The following is a 22,559-nucleotide window of genomic DNA, read 5'->3' as shown; positions in this document are numbered from 1 at the left end:
TTTGTACTAAAAGCCAAAAAAGGCACCTTATGAAGACGCTTAAGATGTTAATTATTCTTCATCTTGATGTACATGTGTATTTACTAGACATTTACCTTGTATGTCTATCATTGACTCCAAACTGAAACTTATTCATGTTCTGTATGATAGTACAGGAATACGTTTTCTTGAAAATGCGCAAAAGCTAAAAGAAAAACAAGACAACATCTTTAGATTATGACCATATGTAGTAAAGGTTTAGAAAAGACTAAAGTGGTGTTGTTTGGTTTATTTTCAAACAATAAATATAGCATAGGTGTAATTTAATGTCTTGCAAGTAAAAATCCATAATACACTTGTCAGAACAATGTTTCAGAGACATTAAAGAGGGTAGGATTCTTTTAGTTATGCAAGAAGCTTGAAGAGCAGTGCAGCAGTATTTCTTGGATACAACACCATGTCAACAGAAGCTACTGGTGAAACAACTCCAGTTGCTTTCACTGTAATAAATCCCTAAAGCCTAATAGCCGGGACCGCTACTGTTGTAAGGATAGTGTCCATGTAGCCATTAGGAGTACTTTCCATCTTAAGAAAAATAGCTCACAAACTGATTGCAACCTTCTTAGACCCCCCAGAGGGGGCAACTATTCATCTACGATCACTGTTCAAAAGCCAGTAAAAAACATTGCATATAACAGAAACTGAAAATTAACAAAGGCATAAATCACTCATCACCTCAAGAAAAGGTGCTAAGGAATCTTTTTGGCAGCCATTGGTTCCAATTGTCTATTTGATTTTAGTCAGAGCTCCAGCTCTCCTCTCTGTATTCTGAAACAAGGCTCGGATCAGGTTCTTCACTTCTGAACTGGAGAACTCCAATGCTAATGGACCTTTACCATCAGCCCACCTGTGGGGGAAAGTCATTGGAAAAAAAGCTATTAAAGAAGATGACATAAAGAGAGGCAGTTGTTTTTGAAGATCCCCTGTATAGAAAACGAATACTTCAGGTTTTCTTTTTACCTGTCAACAATCTCCTGCAAGTTGGCCCGCAGCACAATAACCAGCTCCTTAAAGGTGCTCCACTTCTTAACATAGAGAGGCACTTCCTCCTGATATTTCTTGTTTTTCTTTTCCTCCGTCAGAGGGATGAAGACAAGGGGACCTTCTTCTATAATGGTTTGGCACAGAGTATGTAGGTGCTCCCCATCCTCAGAGGAAATATCCTGCAGATTATTAGTATGCCACATTAAGTGTATGCAGTACATCAACTTTATAAATCTTTTCACTTTTTCTACAAGAGACATTTTTTACTCATAACGCATTTGGCAATTTTATCAAACTTACACTCCTTCCTTATAATATAACACTATATACCCGTAATCAAAAATATATAACAGCCATCAAAGCCTTACCTATTGATGGAATAGCTGTTTTATGAATGTACGTTATTCCATCTTTATTAAGTTTTTTTTCATTGGGACTTTACTATTAAAATTGTTGTTTATTTCTAGATCAGCTTTCATTTTAAAATTTAGAGTATGTGTCTGCTCAAATGCTTTACAGTTGATGAAAACAAAACAAACCTCCAACATCATGATTTTGGCAATGATTTCTGTGATAGCTGTGTTGAGGAGGTTTCCCATTGCTTTACAATAGATGCCGACAGGCAGGACATCCTGCCACACCGTGCCCAACTGTTTCAGCTGATGAATGACCTGTAACCCAGAAAAATAATTGGCACAAGTGTGAAAAATCCCACAAAAGTAATAAAGAACAAAAAAAAACAAACAAAAAAAAAACAGCTGTAGTCTTTCTCCTCACCTGTCTTACTGCTTTACTGGCTGCAATATAATTATCTTCATCATCCAGATTGCAGAAGTTGTGAGCAGTTGAAAGTCTTTCCAACAGTTCAGCTCTTTGAACATTCAGCTGAGCTAAGAAGCACTGAGCACCTAAAGGAAATGAAAGATTGGAGCATTGACATTCTGATTAGCTGAGTGTTGGGTATAGAGCAGGGGTGGGCAAACTTGGTACTCAATGGCTGCTGTCCTGCTGGTATTTCAACTCTGCCTGCACTAGTTACCACTGATTACCGCAATCAGGTGTATTGAGTCAATCAGCAGCTATAAAAGCTAACTGACACACCTGATAAAGGTGATCAGCAGGGAGAGTTGGAAAACCAGCAGGAACACTGGCCCTCAAGGACCAGGATTGCCCCTGGTATAGTCACCGCCAAATCATTATTAGACCCCGACAACCATACATTGAAAAGGTGATGAAATAATGTGCGGAGTGTAAATTCAGCTCTAATTCTTTGTTTACCTAGTTTCCTGAATCCAGGAACCATGTCGACAAATGTGGCAACACCTTCACTGAGAGGCTGTGGCAGCTGAGCTCTAAACTGGTGGCCCAAGGTAAGGAGGTGGTGGGCCAAGTACATGCAGTTGTTGTGCTGGATGGCAGCTAGATGCGGAAATTTGAGCAGGTTCTCCCTGTATGAAGCAGCAGAATAACAGGAGACTGTCCGAGACTGATGTCTGGTGAAATGTGTGGATTTGGTTGTTTGTATATAGAGGCAATGGGAGCAAAACAGTCTTACTTGTGATACGTGGGTACAACATCATGGAACAGTTGGAAAATGTTTCTCACAGTGAAGAAAAGCTGTAATGCGCTAAAAAATAACCAAGATTGGGTAGAGTTTAGAATACATCTTGTAGTAATCACCTGAGAAAACTTTTACTTACAATAGAATAACGTATTTAGCATTAAAAAAAAAATCAGCCAGGCATAAACCACAGAATGGGTTAGAGGAAAAACACCTTTGTGTGGAGCTCCCAACGGCCTCACATAGGGTGTTCAAAGCCAGCTCCATCAGCTGCTGCACGGATTCACTGATGCGACAGGCTGGTAGACATAGACTCCACACAGACAGCTGCTTTGGGTTCTCCATTGTCACTTGCTCCGTGTGACCTGCGGTCTCTCCACGCTCCAACTGCATGCCTGACCTTGGAGCAGGCAACTTGGGGAGACGCAGTTTTGTGTCTGGTGTGATCTGACAAAAAAGAAAAAATAAAGACAGGAATTAAGTCAGGGATTTTTGGAATAAATTGTGGAAAGCTAAACACCAACAAGTGTAATGCTAAACTAAGATATTTTCACATTCAAAGCAAAGTCATTCTACTGTATATGGATAAATATTGTACTACAATCAACAATGTTAACAATATTAACTACCTTACACAGCAAAACTGATAAACCACTCACTTCATCAGTGGTAATACGGATATTCGCTTGGTGCAATACCTCTGCAATATTTGTGCAAACTGTGCAATATGTAGATTATATTTACGACTGCATACCCACTCTGACCACTGTATTATACTGTGCCAACTCAAGTCAGTTTCACTGATCTGTTCTGTATTTTCTGCTATATTTTTCTTCTCCGGTATCATACACACTGTGCTGTTGTGAGACGAAATTTCCCCATTGTGGGACTATTAAAGGTTTTCTTATTTTTAGAATTTGTCCTGAACATCAGGGTTTGCTAATTTTGTTAGTTTATGACATTTCAACGAATCAGTTGTCCCTGATACATTCAAAGAGACATGCAGAACTTCACACATACTTTGACAGTATTGTGCATCTTAGAGGTCATTAGTTTGCGGGCTGCCACAATGACATCCTTGCACTTCTTGCTGGCAAAGTGACAGTTGACATCCCTGGCATATTTAAGCAAGTCTGTGGAATCACCCTGCAGATAATGCATCTCTTTCAAAGCCTTCTCAAATTCTTCTGTTTCCTTGATCACCTTACAAAAGAAAGAAAGACACTTTACAATCAGCCAATTGCACTTCCACTTCATTAGATAAAATGCTGTTAGGGCCTTACTTTGTTGTATTTCTCCAGCTGACTGCTGTTTGTGGGGATGGAGTAGAGCAGACACTCATGGATGATGCACTGAGAAAGTTCTTCCCAAATCAGCTCCCCCAAGATAGCTGATAGAGGTTTACCACCAATGGACACATCTGAAAACAATAGAAAATTTTGATGGATAACACACACAATGAACACTCTATTTATAACTATGCTTTTTTCCATGATGATTTCTATCAGTGCTATTGGCTAGTGATTAAGATGTAAAATTAATTCATTAAGTATAACTGATAATTGTGATCAGGATGCAAAACGAACTGACAATGAGCTACTTTAGAAATCCATAAACCTATCCCACTATACCTAATAGGTGTGAGTGCAGTGTCTGGAGCACCAGGAGAAGTTTGGTGTAGACCTGTGAAGGAGTTGATCGCTCTTCTTGACTCTCTTCCACACACTGTAAGGCGAGAAAGTTTCCCTCACCCTGCTGCTCTGATACTCTCACTGAAAGTGATGAGTATACCACCAATGGCTTCAACATATTCTTTAAGAGTACTTGGCCTAAGTGACAAAAACATCATTAAATGAAAAACGTACTGAGGTGAAGACTTGGATACACTGTCCTTCCAAAAATAATCTCAATTCACTGACTCAAAAGAAACAGAAAATGTGCTTCTTAGCAGATGCAAATCACAGATGTGGTGATGACATAAGGTTTGTAGAAGTTATGGAAACAGAATTGAGATTGTTTTATTCAATGCTAAGTAGTGTGATTTTTTTTTCTTACTAAAGAGTTTAATCTTGTGCTGAAGGTCTCCCTGAATGGCCAGAGCTTGCAAAACACAGCACAACAATGGTGGTGGTTTTGCTCCACCATCATTGAAACCTTTTCTCAGGTTCAGCTCCACTTTTAGTAGGGAATTCAAACCTGCAGGATCTAGTAGTAGAAATCACAGACACTGTTATTAAAACATTTCATTTTGAGCACAGAATAAAAACAACACAAACTGAATCTACGTATTTGAATATTCCTATATGATTAACATCATTCATTTTCAAATCAGTTTTATGAGCAGGTCTTACCCTTAGATGATGGTAACCTCCAGATAACAAGACGCTTCCATTCATCTCCCAGGTGGTAAATCAAGTTTTCTCTTTGCACTGTCAACTCAGAGCTGAGAGCACTGAGCAGTGGCAGTTGAGAAGTCTTCCATCTCTTCAGTGAATCCACACTGGCCCTTGCCTGATAATAATATACCAAAAATGTCATAATGTCAGTTTTTAACTAATTCCCAATCTTAGTTATATGCAAAGACGAAAACTTTGTTGACAAGGTGTAAACTTCTCACCTGTTCCAGGTGGTTAGCTGCATCAACATAACTCTTATTTAGTAAAGCTTTGTTGAACCCCTCCATTGCCATGTGAAACTGTAGAGAATGTTCCCCAAATACTTTCATTATGTAAGTAGAATGTAAGAACTTTTAATAATTTTACATTAACACGCCAAATTAAATGTACCTCTTTTAGGTGTCTCAGCATTGTTATGATACAAGTGTTTTTTTCCAGCTGCTCCTTCAGTTTTGCATACTCAGCCACAGCCAAATGAATGTTTTGCTGCACCTGTGTTCATACACATAAACACGCAACAATACTGCCATGAATCCATTCTCAGAAAAAATGAAAACACACTTTCTGGTTGTAAATATTAATTGTGTCACACATACCTCACTTTCAATGCAATTTTTAAGAGCATCAATTTCTTTCGAGATCTCCTCAACCTGTACCATTAGCTCCTCTGATCCTTGAAGACTGGGTAGAAAGTCAGCATATCCCTTATTTATCATATCACATACTTCTTCCTATTAAGAATAATAACAGAAAACTTAGATCTCACAAGCCCACTCGTTGTGAGACTGGTTGCAATGGAGCCACGTAGATGTTACTCCAGAGGTTGCACCACAAATAGCTTCTATAGCTAAGGTCTTCTTAACTAACACTGTCTGAAGATCTCACGGTGTATTAGCTGGTGGCCGTTTAAAAGTGGGTATTATTGATAGGACAGTGTCAAAACACATTATAGCGCTAACAGCTAGAGCTAGTTTAAACTTTATATATGAAAGCTAATGCTATGCTAGGTAGCGGATTACCTTGGTATCTTCCACCTTGCGAGACATTTTGCTAACTTTGCTAGACAGATCCTCTTTCTCCAATTTGCCAGAGATGGCAAGAACTTCAGTCACAAACGACGACATTCTGTAAAAATCTTAATAGTAATAATAGTTTACAGACGTATGACAACTCAGCACAACAACTCAAGACCCGCCAGGCAGTGTGATTGGTTCCGATGGCTTCCTGGCGTCTTCTTCTAGTGTTTTGGTGGCAAGTTACTTGGCGCTTGTTTTGGGGAATCATATTAATTTTACTACCTAGCGTCCGAATCCTGTATACGTTTTTTATTGATACCAAAAATAACAAAACACAATTCTGGTAACAGTAATTTGACGTTAAACGTTAAGTAATGGGCATTTATGCAATTAATAAGGCGCTTGTTATGTCCTCCAATTCAGCAGGTAGCGCCGCAAAAAAAAACTGTAGAAGAAGTCAAGGCCCACCCCTTATCTCTATGGAAACGACTCTTTGTACTTGCTGTTAAGCTTGTTGGTATAATTTATTAAACTTTGTTCACCAACCTGCATATTAACTGCTCTTTACTGGCTTCCACATATTTGTCTAGAACTTGTTTTACTCTGCGAGATGTTACTAAGCTAACCAAGCTAGCAAAACTAGTCATTTGCTCACTAGCGTTTGAAACGTGCTAGTGTTAGCTAGCAAACCAGTGGAGTTTTACGCATCTTTAACATAGCTGAATAATATGACAGACAACTGGAACACAGATACAGGAGAAGCTGTGTATCGATCTCGGGATGCCATCAAAAACTTGAGGATAAAGTAAGTATTTATAGTTAGTAATAATACAAAGGCAAAGTTGCAAGTTTTAAACTGTCTTGTTAAAATTTCTAAAAATATGGTTAAATTACTTAAACGGATAGGTTGGGGATATGTTATTTACTCATGACATGCATTGGTTTTCCACACATTAGGGTGCGTATAGAGAGGGTGACTTCCACAACTGCACTCTCTCAGCACCTCCAGCAGCAGGTTCTATCCCAGCAAGATAGAGGAGCAATTGAACTGGAAACCCTACCTTCTCAAGGCCATAGAGGTAATCTGATTTACACAGCAATGCTGATTTTTATTGAACAATATTGCTCCTATGATACATTCAGCAGAAAGAAGCGAAGTTAGATATATAAAAATGGATAAGAACGATTTGAATTTACCTAGTGAAGTAATTAAAATTAGATTAAGAAGATATTTGGCAAGTAGACTGGGTTTAATTGGTCCTTTTGTAAACCAAGTCAATCCTGGATTAATCCTGTATCTTGTTTTTTTGCAACTAATCGAGTCCTGCGTTAGTTGCACGAGGTGTGTGAGACAAGACACAATTATTTGCCTGTATGGGGAGCTTAGTCCACATTTTAAAAAAAATGCATTTTTGTTACTGTGTCTCTAGATGATAATGAGGAGGAGCTTTTGGTGGGATGGCAGGAGAAGTTTTTCAGTCAGGTAAAATTTTTATTGTGTTTAGAATTCTTACCATGCAGTAAATTATGATGAACACCAAAATAAACATCCTGTATTTTTCTAGTATGAGATGGAGCTGTTTCAGAATGAGGCAGCATGTCAAACGCCTTTAGACCGTCAGTACCACACAGAAGTCAAGGCCCTAAACAGAACCAAGGGAAGAAAAAATAACAGGATTTTTACTTACACTGACCATGATCGCTACACAAACTGTCTGTCATTACACCAACTGGTAGGTTGTGCTTAATCTTAAAACGTTAATCCCATCCTTCAGTAATTCACACTGCATATTATTCTTTTAAATGCAAAACAAGTGTGACTTAATTTTATTCTATTCATTAGTTCTAGCTAAGTTCTAGTATATGACATATACCTGAATCCACAAATTTACATTTTCTCTAATTTTCTTTCAATATTTTTATGTTTTGATTTATAAAGCAGCAATCCACTGACCTATTGGCCACAACTAAGGCTAGCCCCACTTTCCTGGCTCAGAGGATGGCCAGTGTGAGACACCGGCGTCAAGACAGACGCACCATGTAGGTGAAACACCAGCTCAATCTGTGGAACATTCAGTACTTTAATAAAATTTTGTAAATGCATTGGCTATAAAGAGATGTATTTTCCAGGGATTGTGGTCTCCCTAAATCAAAAATAATTAACTGGGAGCCCACAGAGGAGTTTGTAAAAAGCAGTCATGTAGTTAATAATGCAATGCAGACCATGCACATCATGGGGGACCTTGGACTAACTGGGAGGTAAAGCTATAACCACAAAAACACACATGCTGTCCTATCTTTGTTAACATACTTAAGACACATTTTCCCTACATATTTGTTTCCTCAGGTTGGGACTGAAAGAGAATGAATGCTTGTTGGTCACCATTAAAACCGATGGCAATGGAACAGTAATTTTAAAACCTGATTTCAACAAGGACAAAGATCCCTACAGGCAAGTTTACAACATTGACCAATGCATTGACCGATATTTTGTTATATTAATATTAGGTAGAATAAATGTACGGCCAGGAAACAGGGTTTTCAATATTTTGGTGTATGATGGAACATTAGCAGCTAAAGGTCTGCCACCTTTGTGCAAACTGAAATATTATATATAATAATACTGGATGTACAGTATGGTGGGGCGGCACCGTGGTGTGGTGGGTAGCACTGTCGCCTCACAGATAGAAGGTTCTGGGTTCGGCGGACCGGGCGCCTTTCTGTGTGAAGTTTGCATGTTCTCCCCGTGTTCACGTGGGTTCTCTCCAGGTTCTCCAGCTTCCTCCCACGGTCCAAAAACATGCGTTAGGTTCATTGGTCACTCTGATATTGCCCGTAGGTGTGAGTGTGGGTGTGAATGGTTGTTTGTATATGTCAGGCCCTGTGATGGACTGGCGACCTGTCCAAGGTGTACTCCCCCCCCCCCCCCCCCCCCCCCCTGCGGCCCCTCGTACAGGATTAAGCGGAATAGAAGATGGATGGATGGATGGATGGTTTATTATTGTAATAATATACAAATGTTGTATTGATCACTTTGCAACTAAGCAGGATTGTAACAGAGGGGGAAAAGAAAGAGGTTTGGCGTCTTACTGTGGAGAATGTATCTACAGTCATGAAACCAGAAGATAAGGAAAGAGAGCAAAACATGTACAAAGATGTAAGTTCACCTTCTTTTGCTCAGGATCAGAGTAAAATGTATGGATTATGATATGGAATAACCTTTTTTCTCTGTTTCTAGCTGTATGTAAGACACAAGGAGTACCTCAACAGCCTAGTTGGGCAGGACTTTGAAATGGTAAGTAATATAATAGAGAAAATCATTTTAATAGTGGTCCACAAAAGTCTTTCCACTTACAAGAGCTTTCTCCACTAGCCACCAGGGGGTATTCTGCGTTTCTTGATGAATGGAGAGATAGGTGAGTAGCAGCCCTCTGTTCACTGAAGACTACTCTAAAATGACTAGTCTATAGCAATTTAAAGTCTTTTCTCTTGCTCTTTTCTTTCTATGCAGTCTCTGCTAAAGGGTTTGAGTATGATAACTTATACATCCACTTCTTTATGGAACTGCCTAACAGTAAGTGCCACTCAGTATATTTAGTACTATTTACACTATAATGACAACATATGAATCAGTTAAATGAAAACCGCCATTTAACCTTAAATTATTCTTGTTTGCAATAGATTGGTCCAGTTTGCCATCCCAGTCGTTGTCAGGGGTAACACAGACCTGCCGGACTAAAACTCTAGGAAAGGTATGCATAGTGTAACGGTAACTCAAGCTTAGAACATGTTTAATGACAGTTTTTAAATTTAAAAATTCCCTCTGCCAACAGGAAAATGTAGCTTTTTTCAGTTACCCCTTTACCTTTGAGACTTTCTACATGAGTGACAAAGAGAGTGATGGTTAGTATAAGTAATAGGGAAGTAATATTATATTGTGCTACATTAAACTACATTTACAATGTTAGACTCACGTTTTCTTCATATTTCAGAATCAGTCCCCCAGTGGCCAGTGCTGTACTTCAAGGTTCTTTCTCTTGACTCCTGGCAGCGCTATCGGACTGAAGGCTATGGTTATCTTATTTTTCCTGCCTCACCTGGTATGCAGAGTTTCACTTTATTTTTTTACATGGGATTATTTAGTTTAGTGAATTTGAAAAAAGAATAGAGGTGGTCTGCTTCCTGAACCTAAACTGGGAGAATTTTGGATTAACAAGAAAGCACTAAAATCTTTTTTGTATTTTTATTAAAAGTTTGGTCAGTTTAACAAATGACATATTTTGGTTTTGTCGTATTTTAGAAAAAAAAATAGGACTAAGCAACTTTGGTTTACTGAAGATCAAAATAGATGGAGGCTTGTAAATTGAGCTCACCCACAGAGAAAGTGCTTTCTTGTGTGTGATTTCAGGTAAATATGAAATAACATGCCATACATGGAGACCCCTTCAGACAGGGACAGTGTCTGCACTCAGACGTTTTTTCATTGGCGGTTCTCCAGAGCTTGAAGACAACAGCTACGTCAGAATACCAGGAACATTTAAGGTAAACTTGAACTTTGTTAACAGCTCTCTTGAGAGGTTTAGTTTCAGCTTTTGGTTCTTTTTTTTTTGTTTGTTTAAAGCTGCACGTTAAATTGAGATGTGAATATATTGACAGTCTAGGCACAGAAACAATAAATGTGTAAATAATTACTTTTTTATGGTTGTAGGGAGAGAGACTGAGTCGCCTTGGCTTTCACACCGAAAGCACTGGAAGTGTCACCTTTAATCTACACTGCATCCAACAAGCAAAGTAAGCCTGATTAAATTAACCCAGCACAAAGGGGTGCTCGGATTATGCACTAATCTTGTGAAACAGTTATAAATATTCAGCAGTTGAGTATGCATGTAGTTGCATTGGTGTACAAGTTCTTTGTTATAAATAAAATATTCATGTGTAGTACCAGAAAATTTAGTTCATTTCAGTACATACATTGTTTCTTCTTTTAAGGGCATTTGTTGCTGCCTCCATGTTGAAGAAGAGGAGGCAAAAGGTTTTTGACCATCTTGGAGGGTTTAGTCAGCAAGGAGCTGTCTGCACCATCTTGGGTAAAAACACTGACTTAGTTATATATAGTAAAACAGTATTATTAAACACTTGTGTATGTATTGTTTATCAGGTTTTTCTTTCTCAGAGGCCTTTCAGAGGGCCAGGACAAAGATGCAAGAAGCCAGAGAAAGTCTTCCCAGAGACCTCATCAACCCTACTTCCCTCTCCCCATTTGAATCATCTGCATAAGTGTGAACACTGTCAAATGTTTGCTCTATTAAATTGAAGGGGCCAAATAGTTTGTACAAAATATTGAATTGGTTTTCATTGGACCATTACCAGCTGGCAGCAACAGAAGCTGCAATTTATATTTTTATGTGTTCTGCAAATAATAAAAGATTGTAAAGCATTATGAGGTCACAGGAGAAAGAAAACTGAGATGTACTGAGATGTGTAATAGTAATATGCGGTAAATAGTTGTCAAAATGTTGTCTAGTGTGATCTCAATTATTATATAGTGTAATTATATATAATGTATAATATGTTATGCAATATGTTGTAGCAGATTTAAGTCATATTCATAGTTATTTTTATACATGTTTAATTCAATAATGTTTTTGTACTATACAGGTATGACTGATAATCAGTAGAACCATTATAAGCAGTACTGCAATTTCTTGCCGCAGCTACTTTTTTTAATGTTCAATTTTTATTTATCAGGAGCCTGCAGAGACAAGTTACTAATGAATTTTACTAATGATTTAGAAATTATTCAAATGCACGCACTTTCCCCACATTTTTCCTACTTGTAATACAAGCAAACGTAGCACGAGTGTGGTTATATTACAAGTGTGTTTGTAGATGTTAGCGTAGATGCAACACGGCACCGTGAACATTTACATGCATATGATGTACAAGTCATCCATAAAGCATTGGCTGTGCTACGTTCAGGGAACAACCTAGCCAAATGTGTAGTGTTCCCATGACGTCCAAAGAAGGAAGTTCTCCAATTTCCGACGGTTTCGAACGGACCATCACGATCCGGATTCTCCATCTTCCTCAAACCAGCAAGGGAGCCGCCTGCTTCTTAAACCAGCTGAAACTTAACATTTTAGCGCTGACACCCTGGTATGTGAAACGTTTTTTTTTACAGTTTTTAACGGTATTGTGTTTGTACGATTTCATGCCTATCGTTTTGCTGCGCACCATTTCGCCTCATACCTCCTGTCAATAGCAGTAAAAACTGGGCCACTGGTCTCTACTGTTTAAATGTTAGATGGAGTGGAGTCCAGGTCCCACCGACTACAATATGCTATTAATTGGTTATTCTGTTGTTGGTTTGTAGATCGTTACCAAACAACCTTAGTTAGCATTGTTAATTTGAGCTAACGGCAGCGGCAGTCATTCAACTGATGCAGTTAGCATGCAGCAAGTAAGCTAACGATAGCGGAGCCAAACTGCGGTGGAGTATCCTGAATGTTGAAAGTAATTCAGGTTAATAATAGTAATTAATTAACGATACTGTATAATAAGGCCGTATGTTATTGAGCATAGACGCCACCTTACACCAATGGTTATAATTAACGTTTTTGGCAAAGCCAGTTTGGATGCACGTAACAAACGACAAGCTGGTTAGCTTTAATGTGCATCAATTTTAACTTCAGTTTCCTATGAATTAATACTTTATTCAAACAGTCTTTTTGTAGGCGATTGATCACTATGCTCGGGTGTAAATGTACACAGACATATGAGCTTTATATGCTTGAAGCTGTTTGAAACTGATGTAACTGATACGTTTCTATTTCACAATATTCAACAGCAAAAATTACATACAGATAACCAAAAGTCAAGCATTTAGATGTTTATATTCATATAGAAAAATGGAACCCGTTATTTGTAGTGTTGTTGTTGTTTGGTTTCAATTAAAACTTTTCATATTCATAGGTGCTGATTCATAACGTTACAGATATTTCAAAAACTTCCAAATGAAATAAAACTAGAGACTTTGTCAAACACCTCTGTAACAAATGCTCAGTAAAGCCACCTGTATCCTTCTACAGATCTAAAGAAGCACAATTATGACGGACTCCAAATATTTTACAACCAACAAAAAAGGTAAGCAATGAAAACAATAGGGATGAAAAATATGAGTGACTAGCTCCGCAGACCCTTACTTTTACATCCAACATCACTTTGGTCTTCTTCCAGGGGAGATCTTTGAACTGAAGGCAGAACTGAACAATGAGAAGAAGGAAAAGAGAAAAGAGGCGGTGAAGAAGGTCATAGCAGCCATGACTGTTGGCAAGGATGTCAGGTATTGTCTACAAAATGTAAACTGTGAAGTAAATAGTGAGACCAAGAAATTACACATTTGGAAAAGTATCAAATATTAAATGTGTGTGCCTGTTTCTTTAGTAACTTGCATGGCCACCCTTTGCATCAAAAACTGATTAAATATGGTAATCATTTAAAGTCACAGCATATCAACACAGCACACTGCATTTGAACTAATTTCTTCTTCTTCAGAACATCTTACCGTAAAGGAATTTTACTATGCCATGGACGTTGTTGATGTTGATGATGATGATGATGATGATGATGATGATGATGATGATGATGGATTCATCTTCATTCATAATAGTCCTGAAGAAACAGAGAAGATTTTAGAAATATCTAAAATATTAATGAAAATGTGATGTATTTTACTTATTAGGGTATCAAAAACAGCCAAACAGGCTTATTGGCATTTCTCACCAAATCCTTTTTGTTATCAGCTCTTTGTTCCCAGATGTGGTCAACTGCATGCAGACTGACAACCTGGAGCTTAAGAAGCTGGTCTACTTGTACTTAATGAACTATGCCAAGAGTCAACCTGATATGGCCATTATGGCTGTAAACAGTTTTGTCAAGGTAACTCTTCCTAAAGTGTCACATTTTTATAATTGCTCTGACCTTACAATTCGACCTTGAACACTAATCTGGTTAAAATCACATCTGTTTGTCTTTCCCTACATTCCAGGACTGTGAGGACCCCAACCCACTGATCCGAGCTCTGGCAGTCCGAACCATGGGCTGCATCCGGGTGGACAAGATCACAGAGTACTTGTGTGAACCTTTAAGGAAGTGCTTGAAGGATGAGGATCCATATGTGAGAAAGACAGCAGCTGTTTGTGTGGCTAAACTTCATGACATCAATGCTCAAATGGTGGAGGACCAAGGCTTCCTGGACTCTCTGAGAGATCTCATTGCTGACTCCAATCCAATGGTAGGTAGTTCACGTTTGTCATGCAAATACCTAATCCATTTTAAATTGTGTTTTTTGTTTTGTAATTACAAAAATATCGTTTAAAGGTTGTGGCCAATGCAGTTGCTGCCCTGTCAGAGATCAGCGAGTCTCACCCCAACAGCAACTTACTGGACCTCAATCCTCAAAACATCAACAAGCTGCTGACCGCCCTCAACGAGTGCACTGAGTGGGGGCAGATCTTCATCTTGGACTGCCTGTCCAACTACAACCCCAAGGACGAGCGTGAGGCCCAAAGGTAGCAATGGTTTCAATTCACTGTAATATTTGTAACTAAGTAATTACCTTTTTTCATACTCTTACTTATAAACAATTTTCATTTTTAAAGCATATGTGAACGTGTGACACCTCGGCTGTCTCATGCCAACTCAGCTGTGGTGCTCTCAGCTGTCAAGGTGCTGATGAAGTTCTTAGAGCTGCTGCCCAAGGACTCTGATTATTACAACACCTTACTGAAGAAGTTATCCCCACCACTGGTCACCTTACTCTCAGGAGAACCTGAGGTCCAGTATGTGGCTTTGAGGAACATTAACCTTATTGTCCAGAAAAGGTGTGTAACAATAATAAAACACAATAAAGTGTGTGTTTTCTTTTATAACAACATCCCTTTGTTATAAATGAATCTTATTAATGTGTAATGTTATAACCTGTGCAGGCCTGAGATTCTAAAGCAGGAGATTAAAGTGTTCTTTGTGAAGTACAACGACCCCATCTATGTGAAACTGGAGAAACTGGACATCATGATTCGTTTAGCCTCTCAGGCCAACATTGCTCAGGTACCTTTATGTATATATTTATGTATTATGCATAACTTCTTTTTTCATTTTCATTTTTTTACAGATGATCCAACTATTATATAATTTTAGTAAAAGGGTAATTATGTTGGTGTGGTTTTGTGTGAACACCCTTTGCTCACTTATCTTGGGCACTTTCAGGTGCTAGCTGAACTGAAGGAATATGCCACAGAGGTGGATGTTGACTTTGTGCGAAAGGCTGTACGAGCCATTGGACGTTGTGCTATCAAAGTTGAGGTAAGACACTCTGTTACTTACCCTGAGTAATTAAGACCTTTCACCCAAGTAATATTGACATTGTGCTGCTTTCCTGTTCTTCTTCAGCAATCAGCTGAGCGTTGTGTTAGCACCCTGCTGGATCTGATTCAAACCAAGGTCAACTATGTGGTTCAGGAGGCTATTGTGGTCATCAGAGATATCTTCCGCAAATATCCCAACAAGTATGTTTTCCACTGAATAATGGAGAACGCTAAGCTAAACTGTCATTATGTAAAATTATTAGTTGATATTCAAATTTACAGCACTTTAATATACCTCTATTTTATGTTATACATAGTATGATAAAGCTGTAAGCTCTACCATTAAGGCAATGGTCTGCTTTAGGTATGAGAGTATCATTGCCACACTTTGTGAGAATCTGGATTCTCTGGATGAACCTGATGCTCGTGCTGCCATGATATGGATTGTTGGCGAGTATGCTGAGAGGATTGATAATGCCGATGAGTTACTGGAGAGCTTCCTCGAAGGTTTCCACGATGAGAGCACACAGGTTGGTTCACAAAGATTAAATATTTGCGGATAGACATTGACTGGTACTGTACACTGACAAAGACCATAATAAAGCATTGTCTGCTTTGATTCACAGGTCCAGCTTACTCTGCTTACTGCCATTGTCAAGTTGTTCCTTAAGAAGCCATCAGAAACTCAGGAGCTGGTGCAGCAGGTCCTCAGTTTGGCCACTCAGGTGAGCGGTGTCCATTTGTTGTGAGGAGATGCAGGTTTACATCAGCTTTCAGTTCATTCAGTCACTGTTGAATATTTTTGTATTTATGTTCCAATCTACAATGCTCTGTACTTATTTGTTTTTTGTTTTTTTTTGCCTATGCCTTTTTAATGCCTTTTTAGGACTCTGACAACCCTGACTTGCGCGACAGGGGTTACATTTATTGGCGACTTTTGTCAACTGACCCTGTGACTGCCAAGGAGGTGGTACTGTCAGAAAAGCCTCTGATCTCAGAGGAGACAGACCTGATTGAACCTACTCTCCTGGATGAGCTTATTTGCCACATCGGCTCTCTGGCTTCTGTCTATCACAAACCCCCCAGCGCCTTTGTAGAGGGCAGCCATGGAATTCACCGGAAACACTTGCCCGTTCAGCACAGCAGGTCAGCGACAGACCAGTTTAATATTAAATCATATAAATGTTTGCTCAAATATACGGTGTAATGCAAGTAGCAAACAAAGTTCAGGATGTTAGAGAAAAACAAAAATTTATGTGAGAGTTAACTACCTTTAGACCTCAGGTTCCAATATATATGCTCTTTATCAGTGTTACTTTGTAGCAGAAGTGTCTTGAAATCGGTTTGTGTGACAGTGTGGCATCAAATTGAAACGGATCGCACAGAGCAAAATACAACACTGTATATATAGTTGAAAAACACTCATAGTACCGTTTTATTAGTCACCAACTGTTCTGTAGAACAGGACATTACTCAACACTCTGTGCATGTCTTCCTCATGGTAAACAGGGAAGAAAGATTGTGTGAAAGCAGATTCAGTGGTGCTTATGGACAGAAAGTCATTCAGGAGATATTGCATTTTTACTGATTGTTCACCAAATACTTGTTCAGTATTACACTTTGTTCTACACAAGTACCATAGAAAAGCAGTTACCATATTGCTTTATTCTGGTTTCTAGAACCTTTTTTTGTATTTTCTGATCAACACTAGTCTCCTGTGTTCTACTTTGATAGCATTGACACAGGTGAGAGCCCAGTGAGTGGTGGCCCAGCAGCTGTCATGGACCAGCCACATGTGATTCCAAGCCAAGGTGACCTGCTAGGTGACCTACTTAACCTGGATCTGGGCCCTCCAGTCAATGTTCCCCAGGTCTCCTCTATGCAGATGGGGGCAGTCGACCTTCTAGGAGGGGGCTTGGACAGCTTGGTGAGCTACACACACACATTCTCCTTGGTTAAAGTCACTGTAAACAGGAAGCATCAGTTATATTTATCTATTATCTGTAATAAATCAATCTATTCAGACTTTTTTGGTCTATAATTATAATTATAGACTTTTCACTACATAAAACTTTGTATTTTTATTTATAATATAATGTACCCACTTTTCAAAGCAACTTAAAAAGAATTTATTTTGCTGATTGTAATTATATTTGTACAGACATGTAATATTGTAACTGTCATTTTCCCAGACACTGAAGCCTCCTCTTGAAGGGTTGCTTTTACTAAATAAGTCTCTGTCTCTGTGTTTGTGTTTGTGTTTGTGTGTTTGGTTTGTCTGTGATATTTGAATGATGTCTTTTGGGCCTGTCCTCTCTCCTGTAGCTGGGGGGAGACCTGGGCGGAGGTGTTGGGGGAAGTCCAGCAGTAAGTCAAGCCCCTTCTGCTTGGCAGCCAGCCTGTCTGCATGCTTGCTGAATTCAACTTACCACACATTTTCAATCTTTTATTTGCATCTATAGCTTCATGATCACAATATTTCACCAATTTTCACATTTCTGCCATAAGGGATTTGCCTAATTACACAATCTTGATATGGTTAAATTTTTATTTTTCCACACAGTCACAGAAGACTTTCAGTATCTGTTTTTCATTTATTTGGTGTGACTTTTTAATTCTCCCTGTCAAGATTTAAGTTACGTACTCAGTTATGCTTAGTAAAATTGTTACTTATATTTTCACTTTTTGTGCGTCTGCATTCTTACTTTAGGTGGGTCAGAACTTTATCCCCTCATCTGTCCCAAGTACTTTTGCTCCATCACCTACACCAGCACCTCCAGCTGTCAGCAGTGGCCTCAATGACTTGTTTGAGCTCTCCACGGGCATGGCCATCACTACTGGAGGCTACATAGTTCCTAAAGCAGTAAGTTCACACTTCAATAAAATAATGTGTAATGGCCATATAGACATAGAGACAATAGTCAGTGGGGAAGCTGTTACATACTATTTTAGTTTAAAATATCCATAATATATAGTCCTGCATTGATTTTACTCCTGTAATACTTTTTGCCAGGTGTGGCTGCCTGCAGTGAAAGCCAAAGGACTGGAGATCTCTGGAACCTACTCTCGCCGCCAGGGACACATGTACATGGATATGACCTTTACTAACAAGGCCCTGCAACACATGACTGATTTTGCAATTCAGTTTAACAAGAACAGGTTAGTCTGCAGAATAACAGGAAAATACTTTACTTTAAAATGACCCATACTATAAACAAACCTTTGTACACTAGATACACCAGAATCCATATAACTGAATTAAAAATCATCAAATAGTTTTTAATTTGTCAGCAGTCAGCCCCTGGACATGTTGACCGCACAGAATGTGGGGAAATGCATTTATAAACTAAATAACTGCACGGATAATTTTTTTTTTTTCCTCCAGTTTTGGGGTCATCCCCACCAGTCCTTTGCCCATTCACACTCCACTGATGCCCAGTCAAAGCATTGAAATCTCATTGCCTCTCAACACCATTGGTCCAGTTATGAAGATGGATCCACTCAATAATCTTCAGGTACAGAAACCATAATTCACTGCAACAAGTGTATCTGAGCAAAAGGCATATTATTTTTTTTTTATTTGTGGGTGTTATTTGTCATTTCTGTCTTTTTTGTGTTGCGTCTGGCAGTAATGTAACAAGGCAGTCTTTCTTCAATCCTAATTAGCATGTTGGATGTTTTTAGTGAGAGACTTGTTCAGCAGGTTTTCCACAAAAAGTATGCAACTTGTTGACTTTAAACATTTTACTCACAGGTGGCTGTGAAGAACAACATTGATGTCTTCTATTTCAGTGTACTTATTCCTCTCAACATATTCTTTGTTGAGGATGGAAAAATGGGTATGTTTTTTTCTATTTTTATGAATCTGCATTATCATCATCATCACTTTAACATTTCATGTTATGGAAGAACATTTATTTTCAGACGCTTTTTGAAAAATGTATTCAGATTGCTGATACTAAAACTGTCAATACTAAAATTGATATATGTAATTTAAAGACACCTGGCACACAAAAAAGAACTTAATAAAGAAGCAGCCAACTCTGAATACTATAGAACAGACCTATGTTTAAATGCATCACTAATGTTCATCAGATTCCCTGTTTACCTTTTTTCAGAGCGGCAGGTGTTTCTGGCAACCTGGAAAGACATTCCCAATGAGAATGAGCTACAGTACCAGATTAAGGATTGCCACCTAAATGCAGGTAAGCCAGATTCCTTTGTAGAGGAAACAACAAACGTTATAGGCAATGAAATGTCTTTACTTAGTGTACATTGAATTAAAAAAAATCTCCTGATGCACACAACTAAAAATGCAAGAATTAGTTTTCACTAAACATTCTTATACAAAGCATTTTGAGCTCATCCTCAGGCAGCACCGGTGGTGAAGAAATCATGCAATAAGGTCACTCTTGTGTTTTCTTTCTCCACCCACATGTCTATCTTGGAATTCCTCAGCTCAGAAGATCACCCTGTTTCATTTTCAAACAGTCATATGATTAATTTTTTGCTGTTGTGGCGACAGGATACTCAACATCTTGAGCAGGCTGTTGATAGCAGGGGCAGGGTTATCCAAAATCCGGTCAGATTGTTAAACTCTATTAAGAAAATTAAAATCCTTTGTAGAGTTGATTCCTTCCCGTATGTCTTAGCAGTAGCTTATTTATACTAATAGTATTAATAATAGTTACAGTGGTTTTGTCATAAGAAGTCGTTACAACCTTTCTTGTTTCTTTTTGCTTAGAAACTAGATTTCCCTGTAGAAGTGAGCCATGTCTGTTACCTAAAGTAAACCCCGATCCTTGCCTTGCAGACACTGTATCAGGGAAGCTGCAGAATAACAACATCTACACCATTGCCAAGAGAAATGTAGAAGGCCAGGATATGCTGTATCAGTCTCTCAAGCTAACCAATGGCATTTGGATCTTGGCTGAGCTACGTATTCAGCCTGGAAATCCCAACTACACGGTAATGTTCGGTGATATGCACATTATTTATGAAAACTTTAAGCTGTGTTAGGATTAGATCAGATGTGCTCATGTTACCAATTGTAACACCCTCTCTTTTTTACAGCTGTCTCTCAAGTGTCGGGCTCCCGAGGTTTCTCAGTACATTTACCAGACGTATGACTCTGTGCTGAAGAACTGATCTGCTGATCAGTTCTACTTGGTGATTCTGCTTCATCCTGGCAACAAACAGCAATGTTCTATCACTTTCTGCCGCTTGAGGCTAGCTGCCAAAACAAGGGAATCCATGCAGTAAATAATGCATACTATACAATTAGAAATTTTATTCTTATCTTACCTCTGATCAAAATGTATCCTCATACTTTTGGCTCTGTACCCAATTTAAACATGCAGCTTATTCCATTATTTTGGCAGTTAAAAAGCATTGAATTTTCTCTCTTAACTTCCAGTGAAAACCTGTCCATTCTATCCTTAACTAACTTGGTGTTATTGTTGTAAAAATGTGAGTGATGGTAACACTGTCCTGATTGGGGAAGAAACATCTCCCAAAGGGTCCATGAGGCCATTTTTTTATTTTGTACAGTAAGTGGCTTCTTTTGGTTTAGCTACTTTGTTATTGGCTTTGTACAACCAGAATAATGTAGTTGTTGAATGATTTCTTTTACAGTTGAATTGTCCAAGGACCCAATAATGTGTTTGTCAGATGCTGTTAATGCCCATTCACGCCACACTAACATCCGGGTCACTAAACGTTATACATCACATTTACCAGTGTGCATTTCATAATTCATGTTAAAAACATTTCCATTGTCGAGAATTGCGAGAAGATTGTTTAGTGGAGGGGCACAATCTGCTTTTGAGCATGGCCATTTGCATAAAGAAATTTTGAGAGTTTAATGTTCTTGGAACAAAGCCAGATGGGCATCATCACTTTGCTTGTTAGCTGTGAACCACTACACACCCGCTATTAATTTTGTGTTCTTACACCAGTGCCACTCCAAGTCAAGAATATTTTGTTTTTTGATGTCAAATGTCAAATGTTTTTTCATAATTGCTGTTTACTGCAGCAACACAATTGCACGTGTCTATACACCTTATCATCGCCATTCCTATTTCATGTGCATCTACCTCTGTGTTTCATTTATTTTTTGTAGTGTACTTCAAACATCTTCACCTTTTCAGGGTTGGTTTTCTTATCCTCGTGCCGATGTTGCCAAGCTGATTTACAGGACCAAACACTCACATGAATTATATGCCGGTGGATGCGTGTCAGTATAACCTTCTATTATTGCCATTGTATGTTATAGATAATTAGATAAGATAAGAATTTCTCATATACATTAATGTGCAGTGCTTGCGTAGTGTCTGTAGCTCATCAAATAAAATGTATTTGGTGTTGCTGCATTGTTAGTTCAGCAGATTTTTATTCCAGTGGATTTACAAAATTGGGGGAAAAGGAATCCTCAAAATTTTTATCTTGCTCTTATTTTTTCTTTCTTGGATTTCTTATTTTTTCCACATGTTCTCTTGCACTCCCACTATGGTATGTTTCAAAATGTTGCCAGTAGAATTAATGAATGGAGAAAACAATTATAAAATCTGATGAAAAGGATTTCTCTTTAGTGTCATTGCTGTACAGTTGTTGATTTGTTATTGTCATACGTAAATAAATCAACCTCATGAGAGAGTTGTGTGTATGTAATATAGCTAAAAACAGTGTCAGCTGAATGACATGTTCAGCCACATTATCCCGGACGTAAAAACGTGCAGAAAGTTTTAGATGGCAAACGTCTCCTTCAATGTAAAAAGCAAAGCTGCAACGCAACCAAAAAGTCACCCTTGAAGTCAAAATTGAAACAGTGAGATATGTTGATGATTCTCCATCGTGAGGTAAATGTACGAGTGAGTGTGAAAGAAATATCTTGGTAAATGTAATTTAGCTGCAGAGCCAATACACTTGACAAAGTTTCAGAATTGAACCAGCAAACTAAGGATTTCTGCTTTATTGACTCTATAGTCCTGCACTCTACCAACTGAACTAACGAAGGTGACTATACGTCCATTGTCTTCTTCAACAAGAATAAGAATAAGACAACCTTTAATATTCCCACAATGGGGAAATTTCGTCTCAAAACAACACAGACTATAATACAGGAGAAGAAACATATAGCAGAGAATACAGAACAGATCAGTGAAACTATAAGGGAACGTGAAGACAGCATTGACTCCTT

General features: G+C 38.4%; 3 protein-coding genes across 8 annotated transcripts; 2 read left to right on the top strand and 1 right to left on the bottom strand.

Annotated features, from left to right (window-relative positions):
* Window positions 1-253: 253 nt before the first annotated feature.
* zw10 (zw10 kinetochore protein) lies at window positions 254-6,257 on the bottom strand. Of its 2 annotated transcripts, none has more exons than XM_029172925.3 (16): window positions 6,000-6,257; window positions 5,577-5,711; window positions 5,371-5,472; window positions 5,202-5,279; window positions 4,936-5,095; window positions 4,640-4,789; window positions 4,216-4,413; window positions 3,868-4,004; window positions 3,605-3,787; window positions 2,799-3,031; window positions 2,579-2,650; window positions 2,302-2,471; window positions 1,801-1,931; window positions 1,563-1,694; window positions 1,000-1,202; window positions 254-886 (listed from the first exon to the last, which is right to left on the bottom strand). In XM_029172925.3, the coding sequence occupies exons 1-16, from the start codon at window positions 6,102-6,104 to the stop codon at window positions 766-768; spliced, it is 2,310 nt and encodes a 769-aa protein (XP_029028758.1). In that variant the 5' UTR covers window positions 6,105-6,257; the 3' UTR covers window positions 254-765. The 2 variants fall into 2 exon arrangements, with proteins under 2 accessions (XP_029028758.1, XP_055370395.1); XM_055514420.1 differs by having other exon boundaries at window positions 5,577-5,661; window positions 6,000-6,141.
* Window positions 6,258-6,413: 156 nt separating this feature from the next.
* On the top strand, window positions 6,414-11,325 carry mks1 (MKS transition zone complex subunit 1). 4 transcript variants are annotated; one of them, XM_029172927.3, is made up of 18 exons: window positions 6,414-6,801; window positions 6,954-7,075; window positions 7,427-7,479; window positions 7,562-7,729; window positions 7,939-8,036; window positions 8,127-8,255; window positions 8,344-8,448; window positions 9,045-9,153; window positions 9,235-9,291; window positions 9,370-9,412; window positions 9,508-9,570; window positions 9,678-9,748; window positions 9,830-9,899; window positions 9,989-10,096; window positions 10,405-10,538; window positions 10,705-10,787; window positions 10,986-11,083; window positions 11,170-11,325. In XM_029172927.3, exons 1-18 carry the CDS (start codon window positions 6,725-6,727, stop codon window positions 11,271-11,273), a joined length of 1,692 nt encoding a protein of 563 aa, XP_029028760.1. In that variant the 5' UTR covers window positions 6,414-6,724; the 3' UTR covers window positions 11,274-11,325. The 4 variants fall into 4 exon arrangements, with proteins under 4 accessions (XP_029028760.1, XP_029028759.1, XP_055370398.1 ...); XM_029172926.3 differs by having other exon boundaries at window positions 7,936-8,036; XM_055514423.1 differs by lacking the exon at window positions 8,127-8,255.
* Window positions 11,326-12,008: 683 nt separating this feature from the next.
* On the top strand, window positions 12,009-22,015 carry ap2b1 (adaptor related protein complex 2 subunit beta 1). Of its 2 annotated transcripts, XM_029172924.3 has the most exons (22): window positions 12,009-12,152; window positions 13,085-13,139; window positions 13,233-13,338; window positions 13,799-13,934; window positions 14,044-14,289; window positions 14,376-14,566; window positions 14,657-14,878; window positions 14,984-15,104; window positions 15,264-15,359; window positions 15,447-15,562; window positions 15,726-15,891; window positions 15,988-16,086; window positions 16,248-16,507; window positions 17,096-17,288; window positions 17,687-17,728; window positions 18,072-18,224; window positions 18,375-18,520; window positions 18,747-18,876; window positions 19,116-19,200; window positions 19,480-19,566; window positions 20,175-20,329; window positions 20,435-22,015. In XM_029172924.3, the coding sequence occupies exons 2-22, from the start codon at window positions 13,103-13,105 to the stop codon at window positions 20,507-20,509; spliced, it is 2,862 nt and encodes a 953-aa protein (XP_029028757.1). In that variant the 5' UTR covers window positions 12,009-12,152; window positions 13,085-13,102; the 3' UTR covers window positions 20,510-22,015. The 2 variants fall into 2 exon arrangements, with proteins under 2 accessions (XP_029028757.1, XP_055370394.1); XM_055514419.1 differs by lacking the exon at window positions 12,009-12,152 and having other exon boundaries at window positions 13,122-13,138; window positions 13,231-13,338.
* Window positions 22,016-22,559: the final 544 nt, after the last annotated feature.

Source organism: Betta splendens, chromosome 14, assembly GCF_900634795.4.
Source record: "Betta splendens chromosome 14, fBetSpl5.4, whole genome shotgun sequence".
NCBI lineage: Eukaryota > Metazoa > Chordata > Actinopteri > Anabantiformes > Osphronemidae > Betta > Betta splendens.
The sequence above is the reverse complement of the archived record's forward strand: the minus strand, read 5'-3'. Positions and strand labels throughout refer to the sequence as shown.

What these genes read in the sequence shown, in the direction of transcription:
- zw10 (XM_029172925.3), bottom strand. Translation starts at nt 6,104, where the DNA reads ATGTCGTCGTTTGTGACTGAAGTTCTTGCCATCTCTGGCAAATTGGAG. An exon ending in CCAGTAAAGCAGTAAGACAG is followed by an intron (nt 1,695 to 1,800) that starts GTGAGGAGAAAG and finishes TCTGGGTTACAG; the next exon opens with GTCATTCATCAGCTGAAACA. An exon ending in CCAAAATCATGATGTTGGAG is followed by an intron (nt 1,203 to 1,562) that starts GTTTGTTTTGTT and finishes AATAATCTGCAG; the next exon opens with GATATTTCCTCTGAGGATGG.
- mks1 (XM_029172926.3), top strand. Translation starts at nt 6,725, where the DNA reads ATGACAGACAACTGGAACACAGATACAGGAGAAGCTGTGTATCGATCT. An exon ending in AAGGACAAAGATCCCTACAG is followed by an intron (nt 8,449 to 9,044) that starts GCAAGTTTACAA and finishes GCAACTAAGCAG; the next exon opens with GATTGTAACAGAGGGGGAAA. An exon ending in GAGTGACAAAGAGAGTGATG is followed by an intron (nt 9,900 to 9,988) that starts GTTAGTATAAGT and finishes TTCATATTTCAG; the next exon opens with AATCAGTCCCCCAGTGGCCA.
- ap2b1 (XM_029172924.3), top strand. Translation starts at nt 13,103, where the DNA reads ATGACGGACTCCAAATATTTTACAACCAACAAAAAAG. An exon ending in GAGGGGGCTTGGACAGCTTG is followed by an intron (nt 17,289 to 17,686) that starts GTGAGCTACACA and finishes TCTCTCCTGTAG; the next exon opens with CTGGGGGGAGACCTGGGCGG. An exon ending in ATCCACTCAATAATCTTCAG is followed by an intron (nt 18,877 to 19,115) that starts GTACAGAAACCA and finishes TTTTACTCACAG; the next exon opens with GTGGCTGTGAAGAACAACAT.